Raw genomic sequence first — 22050 nt, 5'->3', positions numbered from 1 at the left:
GTTTTGCTTCCAGGGTGAATCCAGAAGAGTATGAATGGAATTAGAGGATACTGACGGGCACTTGTAGTGTAAAAGAACGTGGAGTGGTCAGATTAGAAAAAGTGCAATATTAGTACGAGACTATTAACCATTTAAAGGTTTTACAATTTATCTGCAAGTTTGTATTTTGTGCCTCTGAACAAGATTCTATTTACAACACACTGCATATGTTAACACTATTATATAAGTTGTTTGGTTAATGTTTTTCAAATTCCTGATGTAGCCAATCAAAGCTCCTGTTTCCTCAAATGTCCGTTTATTATATTCAGTTTGTGTCACTGTTGCCACACAGTCGCAGCAAAGCATGTAACATGTTATTTCTCTCCTACTTTCTCTCTCTACTGCCAAAAAGCAAAAAAACAGAAGTATCCAGTGGTCTTTTCCCACGCTCCTCCATCCTGCAGGAGTTGGAATGAATCATATTACTCTATGCTTTAATGAAATGATTGCAGGTTTCACTTTTGGGGAAAATAAGCATCTTGTAAAAAAGGTTCCATGTTTCAGTCGTCATGCTGAAAAAGAGGGAACTCTGGGGCCAAATTACCGCTGGAGATTAAACCATACAGAATGCCTAATGTACCAAAAATGTACCATATTACATCGGGTGAAAAACCTTGAAAACACAGAGCCGCAGACGCCATTTTTAGATTGATTAAATCCGAAAGTGTATAAAAATATCTTCATTTTTTTACTTTATAAAAGCAATAGAACTCTAAAGGGATCCAAACCTCTGTGTGAGTGCTCAAGCTCATGATATCAGAGGCTGACCAGCACACAATCGTGTTTCTGAGTCTTGGCAGCTCATGACTGAGCGCCAAATCAGAATAGATGAAATATTCGAGTAATTAAAACATGTGGTTAGCTCATATTGTACTTTGTCCTCACACAAGGGGGGGACAAAGTATCTAATATATAATGCTGGCAGGAATACTGACAGAAAACTTGGCATCCAGAGACAGCAGGCTTATTTATGCTGCATGTAATGAATGTCTGAGGGTGTATCATGAATGGCAGAGACAGGAAACGACAGCTATCGAAACCACATTTTTTTCATTTTATTTTTTCAATGCTTAATACCATGGGACAGGATTTTAAGAATGAAGACCTTATTTCAGTCAATATTTGCCTCAAGGAATATATGATTTGTATAATAATAATAATAATAATAATAAAGTTGAGTCTGCATCGTGAAGGAAAGGAAAAGGACAGAAATGTACAAGGAGGAGGCACCTATAAACCCCGGCTGGACCTGAACATTCAGAGACAAGAAGTAGAAATTACAAACTGAACTTGTTTACTTCAGAGGCGATCCAGCAACAGGTAGAGCAAGGTCGTTACGATGCAAGGTCGTTAAGATGGAAGGTCTGTCCTCTGTCTGTGTTTAAAAGGATTTAAAACTACATTTACAAGACACCTAACATCCCATTCAATTCCTATTAAAAACAACAGAGAAAGGGGGAGGGAGAGAGAGATAGAGAGAGAATAAAGAGAGAGAGAGAGAGAGAGAGAGAGAGAGAGAGAATAGAGAGAGAGATCTAATCGGACTGCTTCTTGCTCATGGTTCTCTCTAGGTGCTTCTTCCACTTTGACTGATAGAATACAACTTTTATTGTCCCGATGTATATCTGTGTAATCCAGCGAACAAACAAGAACAAAAAGAAAGAAAACAACAAAAAAAGAGAGGAGTAATCACGTTTGTGTCGCCTTTCTGTTCTCAGCTCTCTGTGTACTAACCGTGTGAGACTGTAAAAGGCGACGCCTTCGTATGATACTGTACAGATGTGTTCACTGTAGGCCACACTACCAATGATATGGCAAAGTCAACAGAAAGACTTCTCGGTTTTTCCAGGCCTGTTTTTATTCCGGAGTCGGGGGAATTGAGGGGAGGAGAGGGGATACGGCTGGCATGCATCTCCCAGTCTACAAGATGAACTTCCCTAGGAAGAATCCGATGAAGATGGCTGCTATGACGACGAGGAGGGAGGGCAGGGAGGCGGAGCTGGTTTCTCGGCCGAGGAGGGTAGTTGAGTTTGATGTCATGTGGTCTGGGCGGGGTACCTTTCTCATTCTAACACCTTCGTCCTGTAACAGAGGAAGAGGAGCAGACAGTTATCAACAGGAAGTTCAAACTCTTTAAACAAGTGTATGCAGAAGGAAAATACCTCCTGAGGCGGATCGAGACCGATTAAAAGGATACCCCAACTAAAGACTCACAGATGCATCATCAGTCTCATCCAACCGTGATCATCTATGTATGAGTGCACACAGTGCTGAAGGTGTTGTACACCATTGGGTCTAGGTGCACCTGTATTAAAAGCTTAAGTGCTGACTTCAGTTTACATCCTCACAAGCAATGTTTTCATATCATCACCAAAATGTCACGATGGCAGTCTGTATCAGCTCAGTGATGTAGGCTGTGAAAAACCCGTGGAGCTTCAGCTCTTTGACATTGAGTGGACCGGCCTCTTCATCCAGGAGAAAAAGGTACACATCCTTTAAACGTAATTTAAGCAGCTGCTTAAAAGCACATCAAGGGGACTCTGTTTGAATGTTTGGACAAAACCATTTTAAATAAAACTGTCTCTGTATTTTTTAAATATAATGACTTCATCTTAGTGTGTCCTTGAAGAAGCAGCTTGTCTGTTGGCAGCCTGATTCTGAGTGACAGCACACAAACATCCTTCGTTTCCCACACAGGTGGAGGAGGGCAACCCGTTCCTCTCTTCTCTACATCACATTTGGTTTCAGCTTCTTCTCTGTTAATGCATTTGAAGGTTTCATCATGTAATGGACATTTTTTAATCAACCCCTCTCACCTTTAATTGCCGGTTCTCGTCAGCCAGCTTGTTCATCTCACTCTGCAGCCTCTTACACTTATCCATCATCTTCTTCATCTCTGACTCGTCCAGTGAGGCAGAGACAGGCACCGAGGCTGCTGACGGGTCAGCCTTTGCAGAGTTCATCACCGGGGCCGCTTTGGTCGCCTCCACGTCATTCTGCCCGACAAGCACAGGGAGAGAACCACCAAAGTGAGATCCAGCATGCTTTGAGCTAAGTATGGAGGCTAGCCTCTAGACAGCGGACAGAGCCAAAGAAAGGCAGCCTTGTCCGAGTCCCGGGCGCTCACAGCGTCAGATCAAAGAGACCAGGGAGGAAATGCATCCCTCCAGAAGTCCTGTTTGATGTGGCGTTGTTTAGTGGGACAGACAACATGACGGCACGGGGAAACCAGGGTTTTGTAATGAAAATACAAGAAGTGTATTGTAGTTTAGGGCTGACAGTGAACACGGAGACAGGAAGTGATGTAATTACCTCTTCTGGAACAGGCAGTTATTTAGAGGTCCATCAGGCTGCAGGTCAATTTTAAACCAAATGACATATCCAGTATTAAGCTTTTTTTGTCTCTCTGAGTGTATGTGACCTGGGTCATGTATTAGGAACATCTGTTGTTGATATTTTATCAATTTTGGCCTCTCAAAAGTCTTATCTCTTATCTCTGTAAAACAACATCACTTATCGATTTCCTGTCCTTCCATCAGTACAGACGACTTACAAAAGAAACTGAACTATTTCTCAGGTTATGGATGAAAACATATCAACATTTTAAGATGCTGTCCTTAAAGGGGAAATTAAAATGTTCACCCATGTAGAGTAGGTCAATAAATACGTTTTCATTTCATTTGAGTAATAAATCATAAAAAATAAGAGAGTTCCCTAGCTAAGGAAAATATCTGCTAAAAGATGATAACATTAGCAGAATGAAAATCAACAAAAAAGTTGTGAATTTGATTTGGTATAAAAACTTAAATATTCGATTTTAGATTTTCAGTACACTGAGACCTACATACAAGCCTGTGTCCTTAATTTATTAAATGAAGGACACAGACTTGTTAAATGTAACATTTTATCTAGTTTTTTTAATATTTGAAGATCTCATTTATTGAGGCTTATGTGAGTTGAAACTAAGAACTATGAAGTCTTAGAGGAGATAAAAGCAGTAACTTTCCTGAGCAGATACTTAATGTTTTTTTTGCTTTTTTTAAAGGTCTGTTCATTTGAATTTTTACACACACAAAAAATCAACTTAAACAATTCAGGCAAGTGATGTTTTTCTTTTAAAGGAAACAAAATAAAAAATCTAATTGATATATCAGGGAGTAAAAATAAATGGTAGAAGAGAGCACTTGACATTGTCCATAAAAAGTTGCAAGGTCTGGGTATGCTGACTGAATTTTGATGTTTTTAAGCAAGTTGCTCATAAGGAGCTGACTGAGGGGTCCACATACCCACACTGTAGTGTCTTAGCATTAAGCTAACTCTGCTATGCCTTGAGGCAATCCTTCTTCTAACCTACAAAGCTCTTAATAAACAGGCACCTTCGTATCTTAAAGAGCTCACAGTGCCATACTACCCCTCTCTAATGCTACACTCCCAACATGCAGGCCTGCTGGTCGTACCTAAAGTCTCTAAAAGTAGTATGGGAGGTAGACAGACACCCTCTCTACTTTAAAGAGTAGGCTTCAAACTTTCCTTTTTGATAAAGCTTATATTTAGAGCTGGATCAGGCTTGGACCAGCTCTTAGTTATGCTGCTATAGGCTTAGACTGACACACAGGGATCTTATCTCACCCCCCTCCCCAAAACCCCCCATCACTTACTTTAATTCTGCCTGTCCCATTAAAGTTACTAACCATAGACCTTTCTGGAGTCCCTGAGCTCTCTTGTCTTGTAGGTTCCCCTGAGCTGCCGTAGACATCCTGCTGCTGTGGATGTTCCAGACTCCAGCTGATATGGATGTGCTGGACTCCAGCTGCAACAGCTACTACTACTACTAATCGAGCAGCTCGCTTATCTAAGCCTGATTAGACTGAGGGATCATTCAGACGAGATTCCAGTGTTCATAGAGACAGACTGTAACAACAGCCCTGTTATGAATCCTGTTTCATACAGCTCCAGGGTTTTATTGATACAGAGGTTTAGCGCTTCAGATTCTTGATGCTGAGTGGAGACTGTTCTAACACAACACCTTTGGTTCATCAATGATTGTGTGCTGTGAACTATTGGTCAGGTTTGATCAATCAGCTATGCTCTAATCATTCAAACCTGTCAGCTTCGAGAGCTCTCCTCTCACCTTGGACGGGCTTCAGAGCAGCTGCACTTGGTATTCACACTGAAGCACTTGGGCTTTATGCAGGCAGCTAACAAAGACGATGCTAGCTGTTAAAATGCAAAATGAAGTGCAGAGGCATGGCTGAGGCTGTTGTGTTTCACTTCAATTGAATGCAACTAAGAATTCATGCGTCATGCAAGAGAGCATTTATAAACTATTCAAGGAGAATTGTATCACCCTCAGATTCAAAACAACTTTTATTTTGAGCAGCTTATTTATTCTTAACATCAAACACAATGCCTCATTCTGCATTATTGAATGACTGCAATGCTTCAGCAGACTGTCTCACTTCTACCTTACACTCCTGTGTGAATTCTCTGGCATGCCAAGGATGATCTTTTCACCTAAAAGTAAGCTTGAATTGATCAAATCTGAGAGATCTGCCAAACAAAATCTAAATTTCACCTGACAATTTAGTGAAAGAGTAAGCAAGAGAAGGAAAGAAATCGACAAAACTGTGCAGGAATAATAAAGTGTACCGGTCTAAAGGTGCAACAGCGTCTCTTACCACTTTATCGTTTTCAGAAGGCAGCTCGAAGACACATCTCAGCTTGGAGTCCATGAGATCATCAGGTTTTGCATCTTTCCACTGGTGGAGATGAAAAATGGGAGAGTTACTCATCAAGTCAAACTGTTAGCTGCTGGACTCTATCCACATATGCTCACAAACTACTTCATACTGCTCACATGCAATGCAGCCTTGAATCTGTGGACATGGCAGAAACATAAAACATGCACGGCTTCTTTTAAAAACATTCAGAAACACTGTCCAGGTTTAAGCCGGAAAAGCCACACACTTCTCAGAGGTACATTTTTCTGTGGATTTACAGGGTGAGTACGAAAGATCAAAGACAAATTCAACATTTCTGATTTTCTTACACTTACAAACAAATAAGGTGTCGGTTTAAAAAAAGAAGCCCAATGGTATTAGCCTGTGTATTTTTTAGAACAACAAATCTCCACACAGTCAGATGCACCACAGACATGAGACTTTTTAAGGTATATGTATACACTAAATTAGAAAGGAGTGCTGGTTATGAAGCTTTTCTGTGCCTTTTTTATTTTGAATAGTCGGCTTAAAGGAATGATTTTTGACTGAAGAGAAGACCAAACAAATTGCTTGACTGTTGATTAAAGCTATTGAACTGTTTCTCTAATAGAAAAAGGTTCAAGCTTTCCCTTGAGAACCTCATACCTTTGTTCCTCTGTACTTCCTGGATTTAGCTTCTGACTATGGACTAGCCAGTTCATGAAACCGGTATGTCCTGTTTTACTGCCTGACTGAGCCTTTGCTGTCCTCTGGTGGAGGACTGGGGAATGCATTTAGGTTTACTGGTTTTGTGCTTGGATATGGGTCCATTGTTGCAAACAGTTCTGCAGAGAATGTAAAGAGCAGGAAATGTTTAAAAAAATGATTGGTGAAGGATAAGAAACCTCAACTTACAGTCCTGCTGATGTGTTCTATGTTTTAAAAAAAACACTTTTATTAGGAGCATAAATATTGTCTTTAAAAGATTTTACTCCAGCTGTTACACAGAGCTGGTCTTCTCCAACATTTCATCAATGACTTAATAACATGGTGCTTATTCTGAGTTGTTGTAGCTGCTTATTCTGAGTTGTTGTAGCTGCAAGAGCACCAGTGAACTGTACACTGTGGTGACTTCATGCAGTTGGAAAGGACACATGTATGTAAAGCTACAGACATCAAAATCAATATAGAATTTCATTGACCTACTTTATGTAAATATTTGATAAAAATAATCCTCATTGAAATGGATGAGTCTTTGCTTTAGAAGCCTGTCAACACTGTGACTGCTGGGATTGTTGATTTTGTGGAGGCAGGCTGAGTAATGTGGCAAACTGTGTGTGGACCCACACAGATGAAAGGAAACCAGCTTCTTACACTAGAAAATGTAGGATTTTGTTCTACGCTGTGTTTTGCAGATATTTGTTTTGAGCTGTAGCTGAAATGATCTCTTATTTCTAATTGTGGGAATTTACAATCACTGAAGTTGCTAGTTCCTCAACCGTGAAGCATTACAGCGAGCAAATCTTCTATCGTGGTACAAACCATTCTTTTTACTTGGCTGTGTTAAATACTTGATTCTGATTGGTCATTCTGATTGATTCTCAACAACAAAAACGACACAACTATCATCTCTCTCATCATCTCCTCTATCCCTCTTTCCAACCCAAACTCAGCCTCAGCAAATGTGTGTCTAACATGAGTCTGGTTCTGCTCAAGGTTTCTTCCTGTTGAAGAAAGTTTGTCCTTGCTGCTGTAACTTGCTAAATGCTGCAAAGTGCTCTACTCATGTTGGATTAAGATGAGATCAGACTGAGTCCTGTCTGTAAGATGGGACTGGATCTTATCCTGTCTTGATGTTGGGTCTTTGTTAATAATAGAACTGAGTATGGTCTAGACCTGCTCTGTTTGTAAAGAGTCTTCAGATAACGTTTGTTGTGATTTGGTGCTATATAAATAAAGAATGATTGATTGATTGACCAGGAACAACCTGAACCCAAATCAATCTGTGAAAAGGAGTCTGCCACATTTCATTCCTGATTGATGACACTGTGGCAAAAACGTTTCTGCTAGCATTCTTGATCAGAAGGTGAAACAACACGAGGAATATTTTTAATATTAGATCCTGTAGTAATCTGATGGTGATAACAGCAACAATGTTAAAAGTTGTGACATTTGCCACATTTCAGTGTGAGGGTTCGTCACCTGCAAAGCTCTGAGAAGGTGGAGAGCTGAACGAGGACAGAGCATTTAAATACTTGAATATTTCTACAGAAATGTTTCACCTCGTCCATCGATGCCTTCAGTGTAATCGTTCAGTTTGATGTAGTTTAACATAACTTAACAGGAAAGGTTTAATTTGACTAAATTGAATGTTCTGTTTAATGATAATGTTCTTTTAAGTAGGCTGATGGGAATCCGTTGCCATGGAAACATTACAGACCATGGGATTGGAGGGAGTATTATTTTAAGCAGTGTATAATCTTTAAATCAATGTTTTGGAGTCAACCTGTCCTTTATTAGTTGGTAGCTGGACAATAAGCTTAATAGCACAACCACCTGATCACTATACATTATCCCTGACATAATAAAATCAGATGATGATGTAACCCTACAATACAGTAACTGTTAGTATAGTTCTGTTTGATTTACAATTGAATCTGTCATCAAGTATACTTTCTTCTTTTACGTGTATGACATTTCCACTGCCCTGGTCTCCCCGGTCATGACGTCCAGCCAGCAGCATACAGAATAGATAACAAGCTAGAAAATAGACTCTATAAATAAATGCATAACCTAAAAGCCTACAGATGTTTGAGCTCTAAACAAAGAACTGACTGCATAGCTCAACTATCAGTTTGTTGTTTAATATTTATGGTGAACATTTACACTGTTGATGATTCTTCAGAATCAGCTTTATTGGCCAGGTATGCTTGAACACACAAGGAATTTGACTTAGGTAAACAGATTTTTGTTAATCTATGCATCCTACAAATCACATGTTTTAAAAGAATCATCATTTGCATTTCTAAAAAACGATGTCAGAATAAACTGGAGTGTGCAAATGACTCTCTGTGCTCTGTATTCAAAACTTTAATCCCCTGCCTCTTGCCAAATCAAATCTCTTTTCCCTGCACGGGCAGATGGATTCACAAGAACACCCAAGGATCCAGCCCCGATGGGCTCCAAAGCCTGCTCCCAACAGGTTCCATGGACGACCCATTGATGCCCGATATCTCTCAGTAAACCGATCCTGCCTAACATTTGCTCAAGCATTAATGGAAGAAAAAGAAAATCACTCACCAACATATCCATGTCAGACACATTTGGAGGGGCAAAAATCGTCTGCACCATGAATTTGTGTTTACTTTTCTCGTTGGGGTCGTAGTCGAAGGGCTGAAGCATGACTGCAAAGAAGAAACGATACATAAATAAATGATCGGCCAAATATTCTACGTAAGAAATCAAAGACATCTGTTCCTGAACGCGTAAAACATATAAAAAACAAAAGAAAATCAAATCTCATCCAACTGGCTCTCCATATGATTCGATTTGACCCGTCTGATTGAAGTCATGTTTTCTTTTTTTCTGCACAATTCATAAAATATGTTTTCAATTTCTCCAAATGTAATTTTCCTATAATAAATCTGCATTGTTACTCATCCTGAATCTAAATAGTATTAGACTGACGCAGATGCCATATCTCCCTTTAATAGAGTTACCTAATATTAGGTATAATCATAAAACTTTTTCCAGCCAGCTACTCCATCACGCCATGACTGGTGCGTAAGAAGCGGTGCATTCTTGGAATTTTGAGGACCTGGAACGTACTGACCATGAAGAGGAGGTTCAGCTCAGAAGTTTGAGTTCTTTTCCCACTTTGAGTGTGAACGTTAAAGTACACTGCAGCTAATACCAATTTAAAAATATGGAGGAAATTTCAAAAATAGCTTCAGAATGGTCCCGGCTTTAGAAACGCAAAATTTCAAATGAATCTGTTCATTCGAAAAATTGCTCTAAACATTTTAGGTAAGGCTTCTGTCCAAAACTGAATAAGATGAATAAAACAACAGAAACCTGATGGAACAAATTAGATTATTTGAGGCAGAACTAGAATCCACTTTTTACACGGGTTACTTTCCTTAGTCTTCTAAAACCAGAACTTCCTGCCATGCTACAAACTGTGGTCGGTTCTTTAACGCTACCATCAAACTGGTTATAACCGTGCTTTTAAAAAGGCCTCTCAGAGTAACATTTATTCAATAAAGCTTCAATCTTTTAAACATCTTATTCATTTTCAAGCAAAGTGACAATTTTTCTGTTCCTTTATCCTTCAGTGTAACAGTTTGCAGCTTTCCTTCATCATTCATGCCATTTTCGAAAGGCCTGCGACATACTACCTATGAATTTAGTATGCAGTACGTACTGCATACTGCAAACTGCTTTTGAAGATAGTATGTAGTATGACTGTTCTGTTGGATCTGTTCTGCAGTGTTTCCCCTACCATTATACTGGGGGGGCGGGGCGCCAGGCGTCGCTGGATTTTCTGGTTTCAGGAAGTAAACAATGGCCAAGCTGATAGAGAAACTGCTTCTTTAGCATACCTTGTGATTTAAAAAGTTAAGAGGTGGTTTATATGGAATCTAATAATTTTCACAGCACCTAAAAACTGAGTTCCCCACCGTCATATACGGAAAAAAGAAGAAGCGTAAGGTTAGCTCTGTGCATTGTGGGAAACAGTACGCGAGGCAGACTGGCCCGCTGCATATTGAGACATTCCCGTATCAGTACGACACCCAGGAAGTATTGGCAGACTGCAGATTTTGCTCCTCTTCACATACTACATACTACTGAAAATTGGCCAAATCAGCATGTACTGGTATAGTAGGCGGTTTCGAAAACAGCCTAAGTGAGGATTGTTTGGGGTTCGGTTGGTAAAAAAGGTAGTTTTAAGAAGTTGTGCATGGCTTTGGAGAGATTGTGAGGAATATAGGCCACGATAATTGATTAATGGAGCAATAACTAAAATGTTAGGCTGATTATGACAGACCTTTAAAAGTCTTCATCTGCAGTATGCTGTTTGTTTTAAATGAGCCTCATCTCTTTGTGAAACAATGTATACAGCATATGTTACCTAAGCCCTACTGAAACTGAATTTTGTTAATGTGAGAGCACCGTATGCAAACACCTTTTTACTGATTTAACTGAGCAAGACAACACATTTTAATATTTAAAACAAGAGAAGGATATTTGTTAGTATGTAAATATGTTTAGCCACTGATTTACAGCTCTAGTCTACAGCATTCACTGGTCAGTTTCTATTTTCTGCATCCAGTTTGTGCTCTATACCAAATGGGCGATGACCAGCCGTGTCGACTTGGTAGGGTAAAAAACGCTTCCAAAAATCACAGCTTGGGGCTTTAACACCTCTGCTTCATCTTAGCAGGTAGCCTTGTTTACATACAACCAAACCACGCTCTGTCTTAGTGACACAGTTTCCCTTTAAAGGCTCCTCACTGTCTCTATAGCAGTAACATTTTGGGTTAAAATTAAGTTAAAATGAATGAATGAATAAAAACTTACCCGAGATAACGACAGTGCAGCCTGCTTCGATGACACCACTGTTTGGCCTTACACAGTACCTGCGGGGTGCGGTCGTTTTCACTTTGAAACACACTCTTCTGTCAGAGGGGTTCTTCAATTTGAGGTTCGTGGTGACTACATCTGTGAAAGGACCTGATGGACATAGAACAAACATAAGAGGGTTACATTTCTGTCTTTTAGGAGCACACTTGTCTCATCCACTGTAATACCATACATGAATATTGAAGCATTTATCCCTATTTCACAAATTAAATCAATCAATCTATAATAAATAACAAAAAGGTACAGTCCTTGGACAGTCATGTTCTTGCTATGATTAACTGCAGAAGAACATTTTCCTGGCAGCACATCCTCCAAAGTTCACCACGACAGAGTTTTACACGAAATCAACAATTGAATAATCTGCTGCTGCAAGAATTTGCACAATGAGACATTTTCTGGGGGAATTGGCTTGATTTTGATCATCAGATATGTTTTCAGTGACACTGCAGAAATAAGGTGAATCGGATTTATCAGGTTTAACTCCATCACTGCCGGGACGGAGACAGAGGGACCCTGTGATGAGGGGCTGTGTTTCTGGAGCAGGAGTTTAAAAGGAACTTCTGAAGAGATTAGTTAAAAAAACAAGATCAGGTTTTAACTCAACTAGACCCTGGTGATTAAAAGGACTAATTGAATAGCGAGTTCTTTGGCCTGGAGGCTGTACCGCAGGAAGGTTTTACCTTATCTAACCCTAAAACAGGGATCGATACGGAGGGCACATAAAACTGGTATATTACTTGTGATACTTCTACATTATCAATAATAACTGAATCTACTTTCAAGTGTAAGAAAAAGTGCCCTATGATTCATTTATTGGAGGATTATTGAAGCTTCTGTTACCTCATTGGTAGAACTTTAAGACAGTGTTTGTTCTCCTTTTAAAACTCAAGTCTTATAAACACTGTAGCCTGAAATATCCAATTATACCGGCTGGAATGAGCGCACTACCTTTAAGTGGAAGCTGAGCATGACACACTCGTGAAGATCAGATCTCTCTAAATGCACTTTAATTCTTTTTTTCCGGACAGCTGATTTCATACAGATGTTGTATATACTACTTATCCGACCTCAGGTCGTAGTGTATCAAGAGATCAGTAGTTAGCCCTTCATCTTGTGACAGAGCTCGTATCAAATTAGATACCTAACCGTCAGCATTATCAGGCTTTTTAAAGTCACATCATGTCAAAAACAAAACTTGAAGCCAAGTCAGAAGCCCACAAAATTCGATTCAGCACAATTAGGCTGGGAGCCGGAGAAATATGTCCCATGATACCTGGTTAGACATAACAGCTCTGCCACGCTACCAATTTGTCCCGCTGCACTGCATCAGCCAGTTAAACATTAAGAGGTTATTTTAATATTAAAAATACTACCACGGACCACAAGACTCTTATGAAGCTACTCTCAGTGTTATCCGACAGGTGCTTGAAGCACAGACTGTAAATACTAGATGAGGTCACGGTGGCGTCACTCATCGGTTTGTCATAAATGTTTCCGAGGCCTCACACGGCTATGTTGTTTTTCTCTCAAGCAGTGATCGTGTTTAGAAGAGACAGTGGAACTGTAAAGAGGTACAGGTTGCAAATGCTATGTTATCAGAGGTATACAGTCAATGTCTGAGGATAATTCATTAGCTACTGAATCAGCAAGCTAGCCTGTGAACTTTCCAACGAACAAGACCCTATCTGTAAAAGATGACCAGATTTAATGGAGGATATGGAGCAATGGAAACTTCCAGATCGCCCACAAACTGAAGGAGAATAACACAAACAAGGTACTATACTGACTGTTTCTCACATGCCAGCACAAATAAACAATGCATGAGAAACATTTAATGATTAAATTTGACAGTTTGTAAGACCTCTGCATGAGAGATGGACCAATTCATCGGGCTGATTGAAGTCATTTTGAAATAATTAAGCTGGCATCAGCCGATACCTGAGCTCACGAGGCCGATTAATAACAATTAATGTCTGCAGACACTGCAGGCAGACGCATCATTCTGCATTCTACTATAACTTTCCTTAGTCGCCATCATCTTTTCCATACAACAATGTTTTTCTCTTCCTAAATGAAAGCACATCAAATCCAAGCAATTCCCTGCTTCAAAATTGAATACCAATCATGATCTGAAATCTAAAACATAAACCAATGTACACTTCTATTCCATGAAAGATCAATCCAAAACATGTTTCAGGCTAAGTATATTTTTTTGTCACTACCTCCCCGAGTCGGGAGTGGGTAATTTGCGCGCCTGCTGCCCTCCTTGGATGTGGTAGCAATTTCTCAGGCTCCCTCTCCAGAATCGAACCCTGATTCCTCGTTAACAGACATTCCAATGAGACGTCGCCATCACGGGGGCCATTGATCGGCTGTCTAGAGTCACCAAAGCGACCCTGCATTGGCTTTGGGTATGATAAATGCACGCATCCACGAGGTCAGCACTCGAGGGCATGTATTAGCTCTAGAATTGCCACAGTTATCCAAGTAACGTTGGAGCGATCAAAGGAACCAGAACCAACTTAATGAGCCATTCACAGTTTCACTGTACTGGCCGTGTGTACTTAGACCTGCATGGATCAGCTTACAGGTCTGTTAGATTGTAATGTGCCAAGAATAATTGATATTATTAAATTATAGACTGGTCATAAGCCGACCTGCCTTCTAATTATTGGCATTGGCAATTATCTGCCAATGAAAACCCAACATCAGTTGGCCATTCCTTGGCTGCCCGTAAATAAACGCTTACATGCAATTCACACATTATTGGATTTTCCCTCACCAAAAGAGTTTGGGGTTCATATCTGAGTTTTAAAGAAATCCCCAAAAAGGCAAAAACAACAAACTATATACAAAGGTTCAGTCCCTGAATTAGCCGAGGCGACACCTAGCAAAGCGCTATTAGCACCAACTAGTCGGTCAAAGAGACAAAACCCTTTGTTATAACAACTTATACCTTATCTAAACAGGTGATTAATGTGAAATTCCACACCCTGCACTGTTGTCGTGAATGAACTCAACTTTCATGCTCCAATTAGTCTTCCATCCAAGCGAGAGGGGACAAAGTTTTAGCCTCGCCTTTGAATCTTTAAAGTGTCAGCAGTGAAATTGGCTTTAGTTTTTTATCCTGGACGTCCTTTATGTGCTCTGATTTATTACATCGGGATGCTAGATGGTATGGCATCAGGGAAATGTAATTTTTGCACAAATATTATGATATTCTCAGCTGATAACTACAGAGACATATATTGAAATGTCTGGTAGGAGTTAACACATATTTATGACTGGGTCAAATGTTTGAAAAATAATGATCAGGTGTTTTTGTACCCTGACCTCCAGAGTAGTAATAAAACCTTTGAACAGAAAAGACATACAGTCAGGTCAAATCATTGATGATGAGGATCTGACATTGGTTTGAATTTCTAAAACATTGTCCTTGTTTCAGATATTCAAAAAGGGGAACATAACCAAGCTTCCTGTGTCTTACCACAGCTCGGTCATTGTTAGGAAGTGAGCACAGCCTTTTCAGTGTTCCTTCACAACCAGCACTCAGAGATAAGAAGCATTGCAGGACCAGATTGGAGTGGCTCCACCCAGCTAAAGCTAACATGTTTGGGTGATGAGTGGGGCGTTGTTGTCAGCACAGGTGCATCACAAAGACATTCCTACAAACCTGAAAAACCTTTTGTCACGGGCACAGTCTGCACCATCTGATATTTCTTTGTACAGTTTGGGTTGGACCTCTTTAGTTTTTCCTGTGTAGCTTTTATTAAGAGGTCAGTGTCAGAGAGTGGGAGGTGATTATGTTAGTATACATCGTGTGCAGTTATTTAAAAACTATGTTTCATAACCCTGTGTTCCAAAACAACAAACATTTAGTCCTGCAGTTTCCATACCGTGTAATCATAACACCACCACCATTAATCCAGACACACTGAACACTGTTTGTGTAGATGAGCCATGTGATACACTGTCAATGTTACTGGTAATGGCAGTTATGGACTTTCCATCATTGTGTATAAAATTAAATGTAGTCATGCAAGTCGAGTTGTCGAGATGAAATAATCATATTTAGATGTTTTGAATTAGTGAGGAATGACGGTACGTAAATAAAGCCGTTTCCAAGAAGTAAAGGTTAGGCGTCATTATTTAAGATCTAGAATGATTCTCTGGCGTTGGACATGCCGGATATTTTTCTGATTAGAGTCTAACAAATATGGAACTCGTTTCTGTGGATTAGCATCTTCATAACCAGCCAATTTCCTCACAAGTCAACTTTCTTGAAAAAACGACTGTGTACAATTATGATATCTCTAGGCCAGCCTATCATCTACACAAAGCTTCCCTATATGTAGTGCAGACAGTGTTGAGAGTGTTGTAAGCCTTAAAGTCGGAGTGTGCTTTCTCAGTGAAACATTGAAACATTGCCATTTGTATTGTACATGTTCTTCACAGCTGGTTTCAATATGCAAAAAAAGTATGTGCATGTGTGAACCAAGCGGTAACCTCCGGTCTTAAAATATGAAGCCCATGCAGAACAGCTAAAAACTGCAGTTCATTAAGCGTCCGCTTAAGGCTGTCTGCAGAAACACCGGGAACCACATACACACCCATTCAAAGAGACGATATTTGCATCAATAATAAACATGTTTACAGCCTGGTTCAAAAAACTGTTTGGGTCTTAATAGCTCATTTCTCTATCAGCACACTCTGTACAGAAGTGCTTGATTGACAGGCGGGCAATCTGAGAGTCAACGTGAGAAGGTAGCATAAAAGTCAGAGAAGTTCACAGCAAGCAGGCAGGTTTCATGATGTTTATACCATGTGACCTGCATTCAGTGTGAACCAGGAAAAGCAACACATAGCAGGATGAGTAAAAACATCAGAGGTTGATGGAGACTTAGATCAAGGATGTCTGCACATCTGCCGTTTCTACATCACATTGCTATCAATGCAAAAACAGTCGTCCCAACTTCGGTCTTTGCTGCTTTGTCCAACATCGTGTTGTAATGTTACAACGTGGCTTTCTTTCATGCTTTTGATGCTACGCCCTGCCTCCTGAGTCTCATCTCATACCCTTCAGCCACTCCCGCCTGATCCAACAAGGAAGACTTCACACTGCAAAGTATCAGCAGCAGATCACATCTGACAGGCTCATATTGTGAACACAGTTAATAAAAATGCATATTAGAAAACATAAAAGCTGGGCCTTAAATATACTTTATTGTTTGATATTGCCTCAACAAATCCGCCTACTCTGATTCTGATGTCTTATGTTGCGGTCGAGTTAACATTTTGGATAATGTGCCAAATATCAAGAGCAGCAGAGCTCCTTAAGGAGACAAAAACCCTGAGTCAGGTATTTTAACAAACCCTCCTCTGTCACCCTGACTCAATAAACACACGCAGTCCTTAGACAACCGAGTAACTGCATCAGCAAAAAGGAAACAAGGTTGACTGAGATAAATTCTACACAATGTGGGTTTTCTGCTCTGTGAGCATTACTCAACCAAGACTGAAATGGATGAAACACTGGAGAGAAGTTGTACGCATCAGATATACACCCACATAGCCCGCATCCACTGCCTAACTCCGAGATGCCACCTTTGCTCGAGCAGCGTTAGCACCGTCTCTCTCATCTCAGTGCATGTATGCTGAGTTAGGGTCCCCCAGGCCAGTACTATTCTAAAAATACCAGCCAAGGAAAGGAGGGCTGCCCCCTCTAGCTTGCTGGAGGAATCCCAGCAGAGGCTCTAAAACAGACCAGCTCTCAGATACACGCAGACCGATTTAGCTCGGCCTCTGTGACAGTAAAGGAGCCGTGGTCATCTTCCTTCTCCTCGTATTGCTTCTGAAAGACAGAGCAGGAACCATTTCATTTTCCTCTGTGTTCCTCCTGGACCTCCCAAACTGATTAATCCTTTCCTTTTCTATTTAGAGATTTGAATTAGATTTGATCAGCTGAATAGTTAATTTCATGCTGGGTCATACAGGAGGTAAACAATTAGTTGGGGCTCGGGCACAAAAACACAAACTCTTTTCACAACACATCAGACCCAAGAATGAAGTATTCAGAATGAACAAAGAGAGAACAGGTGACGCTTTAGATTGTCTGCTCTTCATTGTAAACTGATACATAAATACATCTGCAGCTGATTTCATTTCATTCAACATTTCTCCCTCATGACTTATAGTAAACATGTTTTTCTCCATGGGACAAGGGTTGTCAGATTTACTACTGTCAATTAAAGATCATCTGTGTCCGCATCATTCTTTTATATAGCCTCCAGTCTATTCTGGTGTACGCAGGACTTTTTACGTGAGCAGAAAATGTAGACCCTGTGACTGTTCAGTAATATGAATAAGTTCAATTAGGGCAGAATTTCTTAATCAGGTAGAATGAGGAGGTTTGTGATCACATTATGATGGACCACGTCTCTGACATCAGACAGGACACTAATATCAATTAAAGGTTCAGCTGAGGGACAAAGCGGGTGTTTATCTGGGGTCATCTCTTGTTCCCCTTTTTCAAAACTTGGTTTCCTTGAGCCTCAAAGCAAAGCATTACTTACCTGTTGCAGGAACTCCTATCTGTTTAAAGCTCTTTATATTTTTCACTAGCGAGTAATTAAACAAGCTTGAGTTTTGTTGTTTTTGGGATTGCGCTGACCGGCATGTCTTCTTCGCATCTTTCAAACTTGTAGTGCATCAGAGAAAAAGTTTCACAGTAAAGCGAATGATCACGGGTTAAGAGTTTAACATTCAGCTATCTTTCTTCTTCTCATCCTGCGGCATTATCTGCGACAGGATCTGAACCGTGTAATGGCGTGTTCAAATATGACAAATCAATTTAACACAGGACACCTCAGCACTTAGACGTATCTGTGACTTTCCTCCACCTAAAGCTGTACTGTGAGTCTGGTATGTGAACTGGTGACCTTTAGAACAATCCTGTCAAGTCCAGGTTATCATCAGGAGTATCTCATACCTAGTCCTGACTGACAATCAGCCTTTTAGATCAGCGGCACAATGAGCTAAAAGATACTTGGTGCATTCAGCAATAATGAAACAGTGTCTCATTGACAGTGATGCCTGTAGCAGAGACGGAGGACAGTAACTGGGACAAATATGAGAAATACAGAGCAGACTTCTGGGTCAGAATGAATAATGATCATAATAAAGTGCAGGAACTGTTTACAATAGCACGGCCTTGGCCTACACTGAGACTTGTACTTGCATCAGCACAATAAAGTTTAACTGTTAGCTGTTACCTGAACCACAGGTGACTTTTAAATACAAACAAAATGTTGAAATCCTAGCTACATTTCCCGCTTACACTATATCTAAAGGAATTAAATAGGTTGAGGAGTCTGCAAAATGCAACAGCAGCTGATAAATCCTCTGAGTATTGGTATCAGTCAATTTTAGCCCTGTTGACAGGTATCAGACTATCATGTCACAGCGATTTAACAACACAAGCTAGTAAGCCCCATGTTACAGCCTACTGTCATTTTTGGTCTAATGAAACAAAAGAATGTATCTTATACGAAAAGCACATACACTGAATAATAGCCCTGCTTGTGCTTGTAATCTTTATTGGTATTTTAGATTTTTTGAAAGATTTAATTCGGTCTACGGGCCCAGATAAGAGAGTTAATGAAACAAAAATAAAAAAGAAACAACTCCAGAAGCAGGAAGGGAATAATAATAATGCATACATCACATTTTGGGAAAATGAGCTGAACATAAAAATATCTTGGTACGATTGGCTTTTTAATACCACTACCCATTAAAAGCTGGCATTCTCAGCTACATCATGAGACAGTGAGAACCATAGACTGTATGGACGTAGTATCCGTGACGTCACCCATCTGTTCTTGAGCGCTACTTCATAGCAAACGACAGCAGCAGCCATATTGGAAATGTGGAACTCAACCAGGCAGAGTGTGACGTAAAGGGGCGGAGTTTGAGCCTCCTAGCAATGTGTACATTATGAAAACGACTAAATAAAAGTACAAATAATCCATAATTCATTTCCAAAACATCTACTTATCAGCTTTTAGCTTTAATGTTGTAGTCATCGTCTGCATACAAGCCCTGACTCTCTGAATAGCTGCATCTTTACAGTTTTTCTCAACCGCTTTGGTACATTTCTCGAATCATCCTCAACATTTGCAAAACAGTAAGTGCATTTCTCAAAACAGTTCGTACAAATAGCAAAACACCATGGATTACCTGCAGAAGCCAGTATCTTGCTCAAAATCCTTAGTTCATCTCTCAAAAGTAAATATCTGTGTCAATGAACATGTCAGTGCCATCAGAATGACAAGTCCTTGTGTCATTGTGTACGGATAAGACAGTCACATTGCTTAGTCATGTTGTCAATATAACAGTGTACTCTGGAGGGACGTTCTGATGTAAACTATGGCTAAAGTTTTGATGACAGTTATTGTAAATTGTAAGTTACACCTTAGTGTATGAGGGACATTAATTGCAAGAGACTGGACAAGATTCACATTTACGTTTAAGTAAATGGTATATAAGTATATATATATATATATATATATATATATATATATATATATATACACACTTGCCAGTTGATGGTTCATGAGATACACCTTTGAGCTATGTCAGAAAACTGGTTGATCATTGGTTGGTCTAATGCTTCATACATTTCCCTTCGTTACATAAAGTCAAGATTCACCTGGGAGCATTTTACCAATTCATGACAGATTTAGAAAAAAAGTCTAATGGAAATGTACAGAAATGTGACGGACATAATCTGACAACATGTTCAACCATTTTGCATGTGAAGACTTGTGCGATGAACTAATGCCTAAATGTTGTGGAGGGTAAGACTATTCAACAGAGACCATAGACTATCAATAATGGACGTAGTATCCGTGATGTCACCCATCTGTTCCTGAGCGCTGCTTTGAAGCCAATCGACAGCAGCAACCATATTGGAAATGTGGAACTCAACCAGGCAGAGTGTGACGTAAAGAGGCGGAGTTTGAGCCTCCTAGCAAACAGCTATGTGTTCCCGTCCGGGAGTCAAGTCAGTCATGTCCTTATTTGGGCAAAAACTTTTAATCTTAATATCTTCTGAACCGTCATGTTAGAAAAAAATTCACCCCAGTACAGTGTGTGCTGATAGAGAAATAAGCCACGTCGTTTTTTGAACCAGGCTGTAAACATGTTTATTAATGCTGCAAAGATCGTCTTTTTTGAATTGGTGTCTATGGTGTTTCCGGTGTTTCTGCAGCCAGCCTCAAGAGGATTCTCAATGAATTGCAGTTTATAATACTTTCGCATGGGCTTCATAGTTTGAGACCGGAGGTTGCCGCTTGACAGACCCATTAAAATACATTTTGATCAACATGACATGAGCACTTGATAATGTATGAAACAGCAGAGAATTGTACATAATCATTTGCATGGATGTACCAAAGCATTTGGAACTTGTTTAAAGAAATGAGAAACTGCTTTTTTGATGTGCACAAGTGACACAATGATGTGAAGATGGAAGAAGTAGTTTTTAGAATTTCAATTCTGATCTGATAAATGTACCAAAGCGACTGAGAAAAACTGTAATAAGAGCCAGTTTAGTGTTGGAATGCTGCTAACGAGTTAGCTGCAGATCAACTTTTGCATTAGCAAGCTAGCTTAGACACATCATTGTACCTTATCATTGTCAGGAGAGCAATCAGTGGATCCTTAATGTGTGGGTTACATTAGTCTCATGTGAATGTGTTGTGAGATCATGGTTGCTCGTCGACAGTTGTATTATTATTAATGAAGCACATATAGTGGAAAAGGCTAGGAGGACTGAACTAATGTGAACCAAATGTTCCTTAAAGCAGTCTGTAGGTTGTTGGGCATAAAGTTTGTCATTCCAGTTACTTCCCCAGCTCGACATACAAAGTGTCTACCAGAGGAGTGTCAGGTTTGTCGCTAAGAAAGTTAATTTCCTTCACATTACGTCCGGTTTGTGCATTTCAGGGAATAGGCTGAGCCCCAAGGAAACAACAGTTTGCTGCTCCTACTAGCAACAGTATAGTGGATAGCTCATGTTGCTGCTAAAGTCAGAGCTCTTGTAAACACACTGCTCTTAATGCTTACTGCAGTTACATTTCACAAACACTGACAGCTTCCTCACATTCTTCCACCTCTTCTCTGGGTGTTGTCATGAATGGCAGCCGGTCAAGACGCACGCCACGCCGGCTTTACGCGTCACTCCAGCTCGAGGATTCAGCGGCCCGTCTGGTCCCTGGCTAACTTAAAATGGCGGTGAATGCTAGCTAGTTCGCTAGCAGTGAAATTCGCTGGAGGGAGTGTGAAGTCTTTTCAGTCAGGTAATTACCCACCACCACTAGAAGCTGGACGTTTCAGCAACACGTCAAAGAAATGTTGGATTCACCTACCTTTAAATCTGAGGTCGACGGGAGGGTCGAGAACGAGGATCTGATCCAACTTTGACATTTTAGCTGAGGGGATGCACTTGATTTCGGTGTCGGGGAGTAAAACTGACAAGTGGAAATCCTAGATCCCCTGCCACTACTGAGTCAAATGCTGACTGAGCTCTGAGAACGAGCATGTGGGTACAAATACTTGAACGCGCCAGCGCACAACCCTGTTGCGCGCCCTCGTGGCTCTGCGACTGATG

At 40.2% G+C, this 22050-nt stretch overlaps 1 protein-coding gene across 1 annotated transcript; it reads right to left on the bottom strand.

Annotated features, from left to right (window-relative positions):
• Nucleotides 1–1070: 1070 nt before the first annotated feature.
• vapal (VAMP (vesicle-associated membrane protein)-associated protein A, like) lies at nucleotides 1071–22050 on the bottom strand. Its single transcript, XM_034702307.1, has 6 exons — nucleotides 21809–22050; nucleotides 11319–11471; nucleotides 9039–9142; nucleotides 5718–5798; nucleotides 2856–3035; nucleotides 1071–2121 (listed from the first exon to the last, which is right to left on the bottom strand). Exons 1-6 carry the CDS (start codon nucleotides 21864–21866, stop codon nucleotides 1960–1962), a joined length of 738 nt encoding a protein of 245 aa, XP_034558198.1. The 5' UTR covers nucleotides 21867–22050; the 3' UTR covers nucleotides 1071–1959.

The sequence above is a fragment of the Notolabrus celidotus genome, chromosome 15, assembly GCF_009762535.1.
Source record: "Notolabrus celidotus isolate fNotCel1 chromosome 15, fNotCel1.pri, whole genome shotgun sequence".
Lineage (NCBI taxonomy): Eukaryota > Metazoa > Chordata > Actinopteri > Labriformes > Labridae > Notolabrus > Notolabrus celidotus.
This window is presented reverse-complemented; position numbering and strand designations above follow the sequence as displayed.

Excerpts from the sequence above, each read along its gene's own strand:
- vapal (XM_034702307.1), bottom strand. The coding sequence starts at position 21,866 with ATGTCAAAGTTGGATCAGATCCTCGTTCTCGACCCTCCCGTCGACCTC. Across the intron at positions 11,472-21,808 it reads CGTCGACCTCAGATTTAAAG|GTCCTTTCACAGATGTAGTC; the intron begins GTAGGTGAATCC and ends TATGTCCATCAG. Across the intron at positions 3,036-5,717 it reads CTTCTGAAAACGATAAAGTG|AATGACGTGGAGGCGACCAA; the intron begins GTAAGAGACGCT and ends CTTGTCGGGCAG.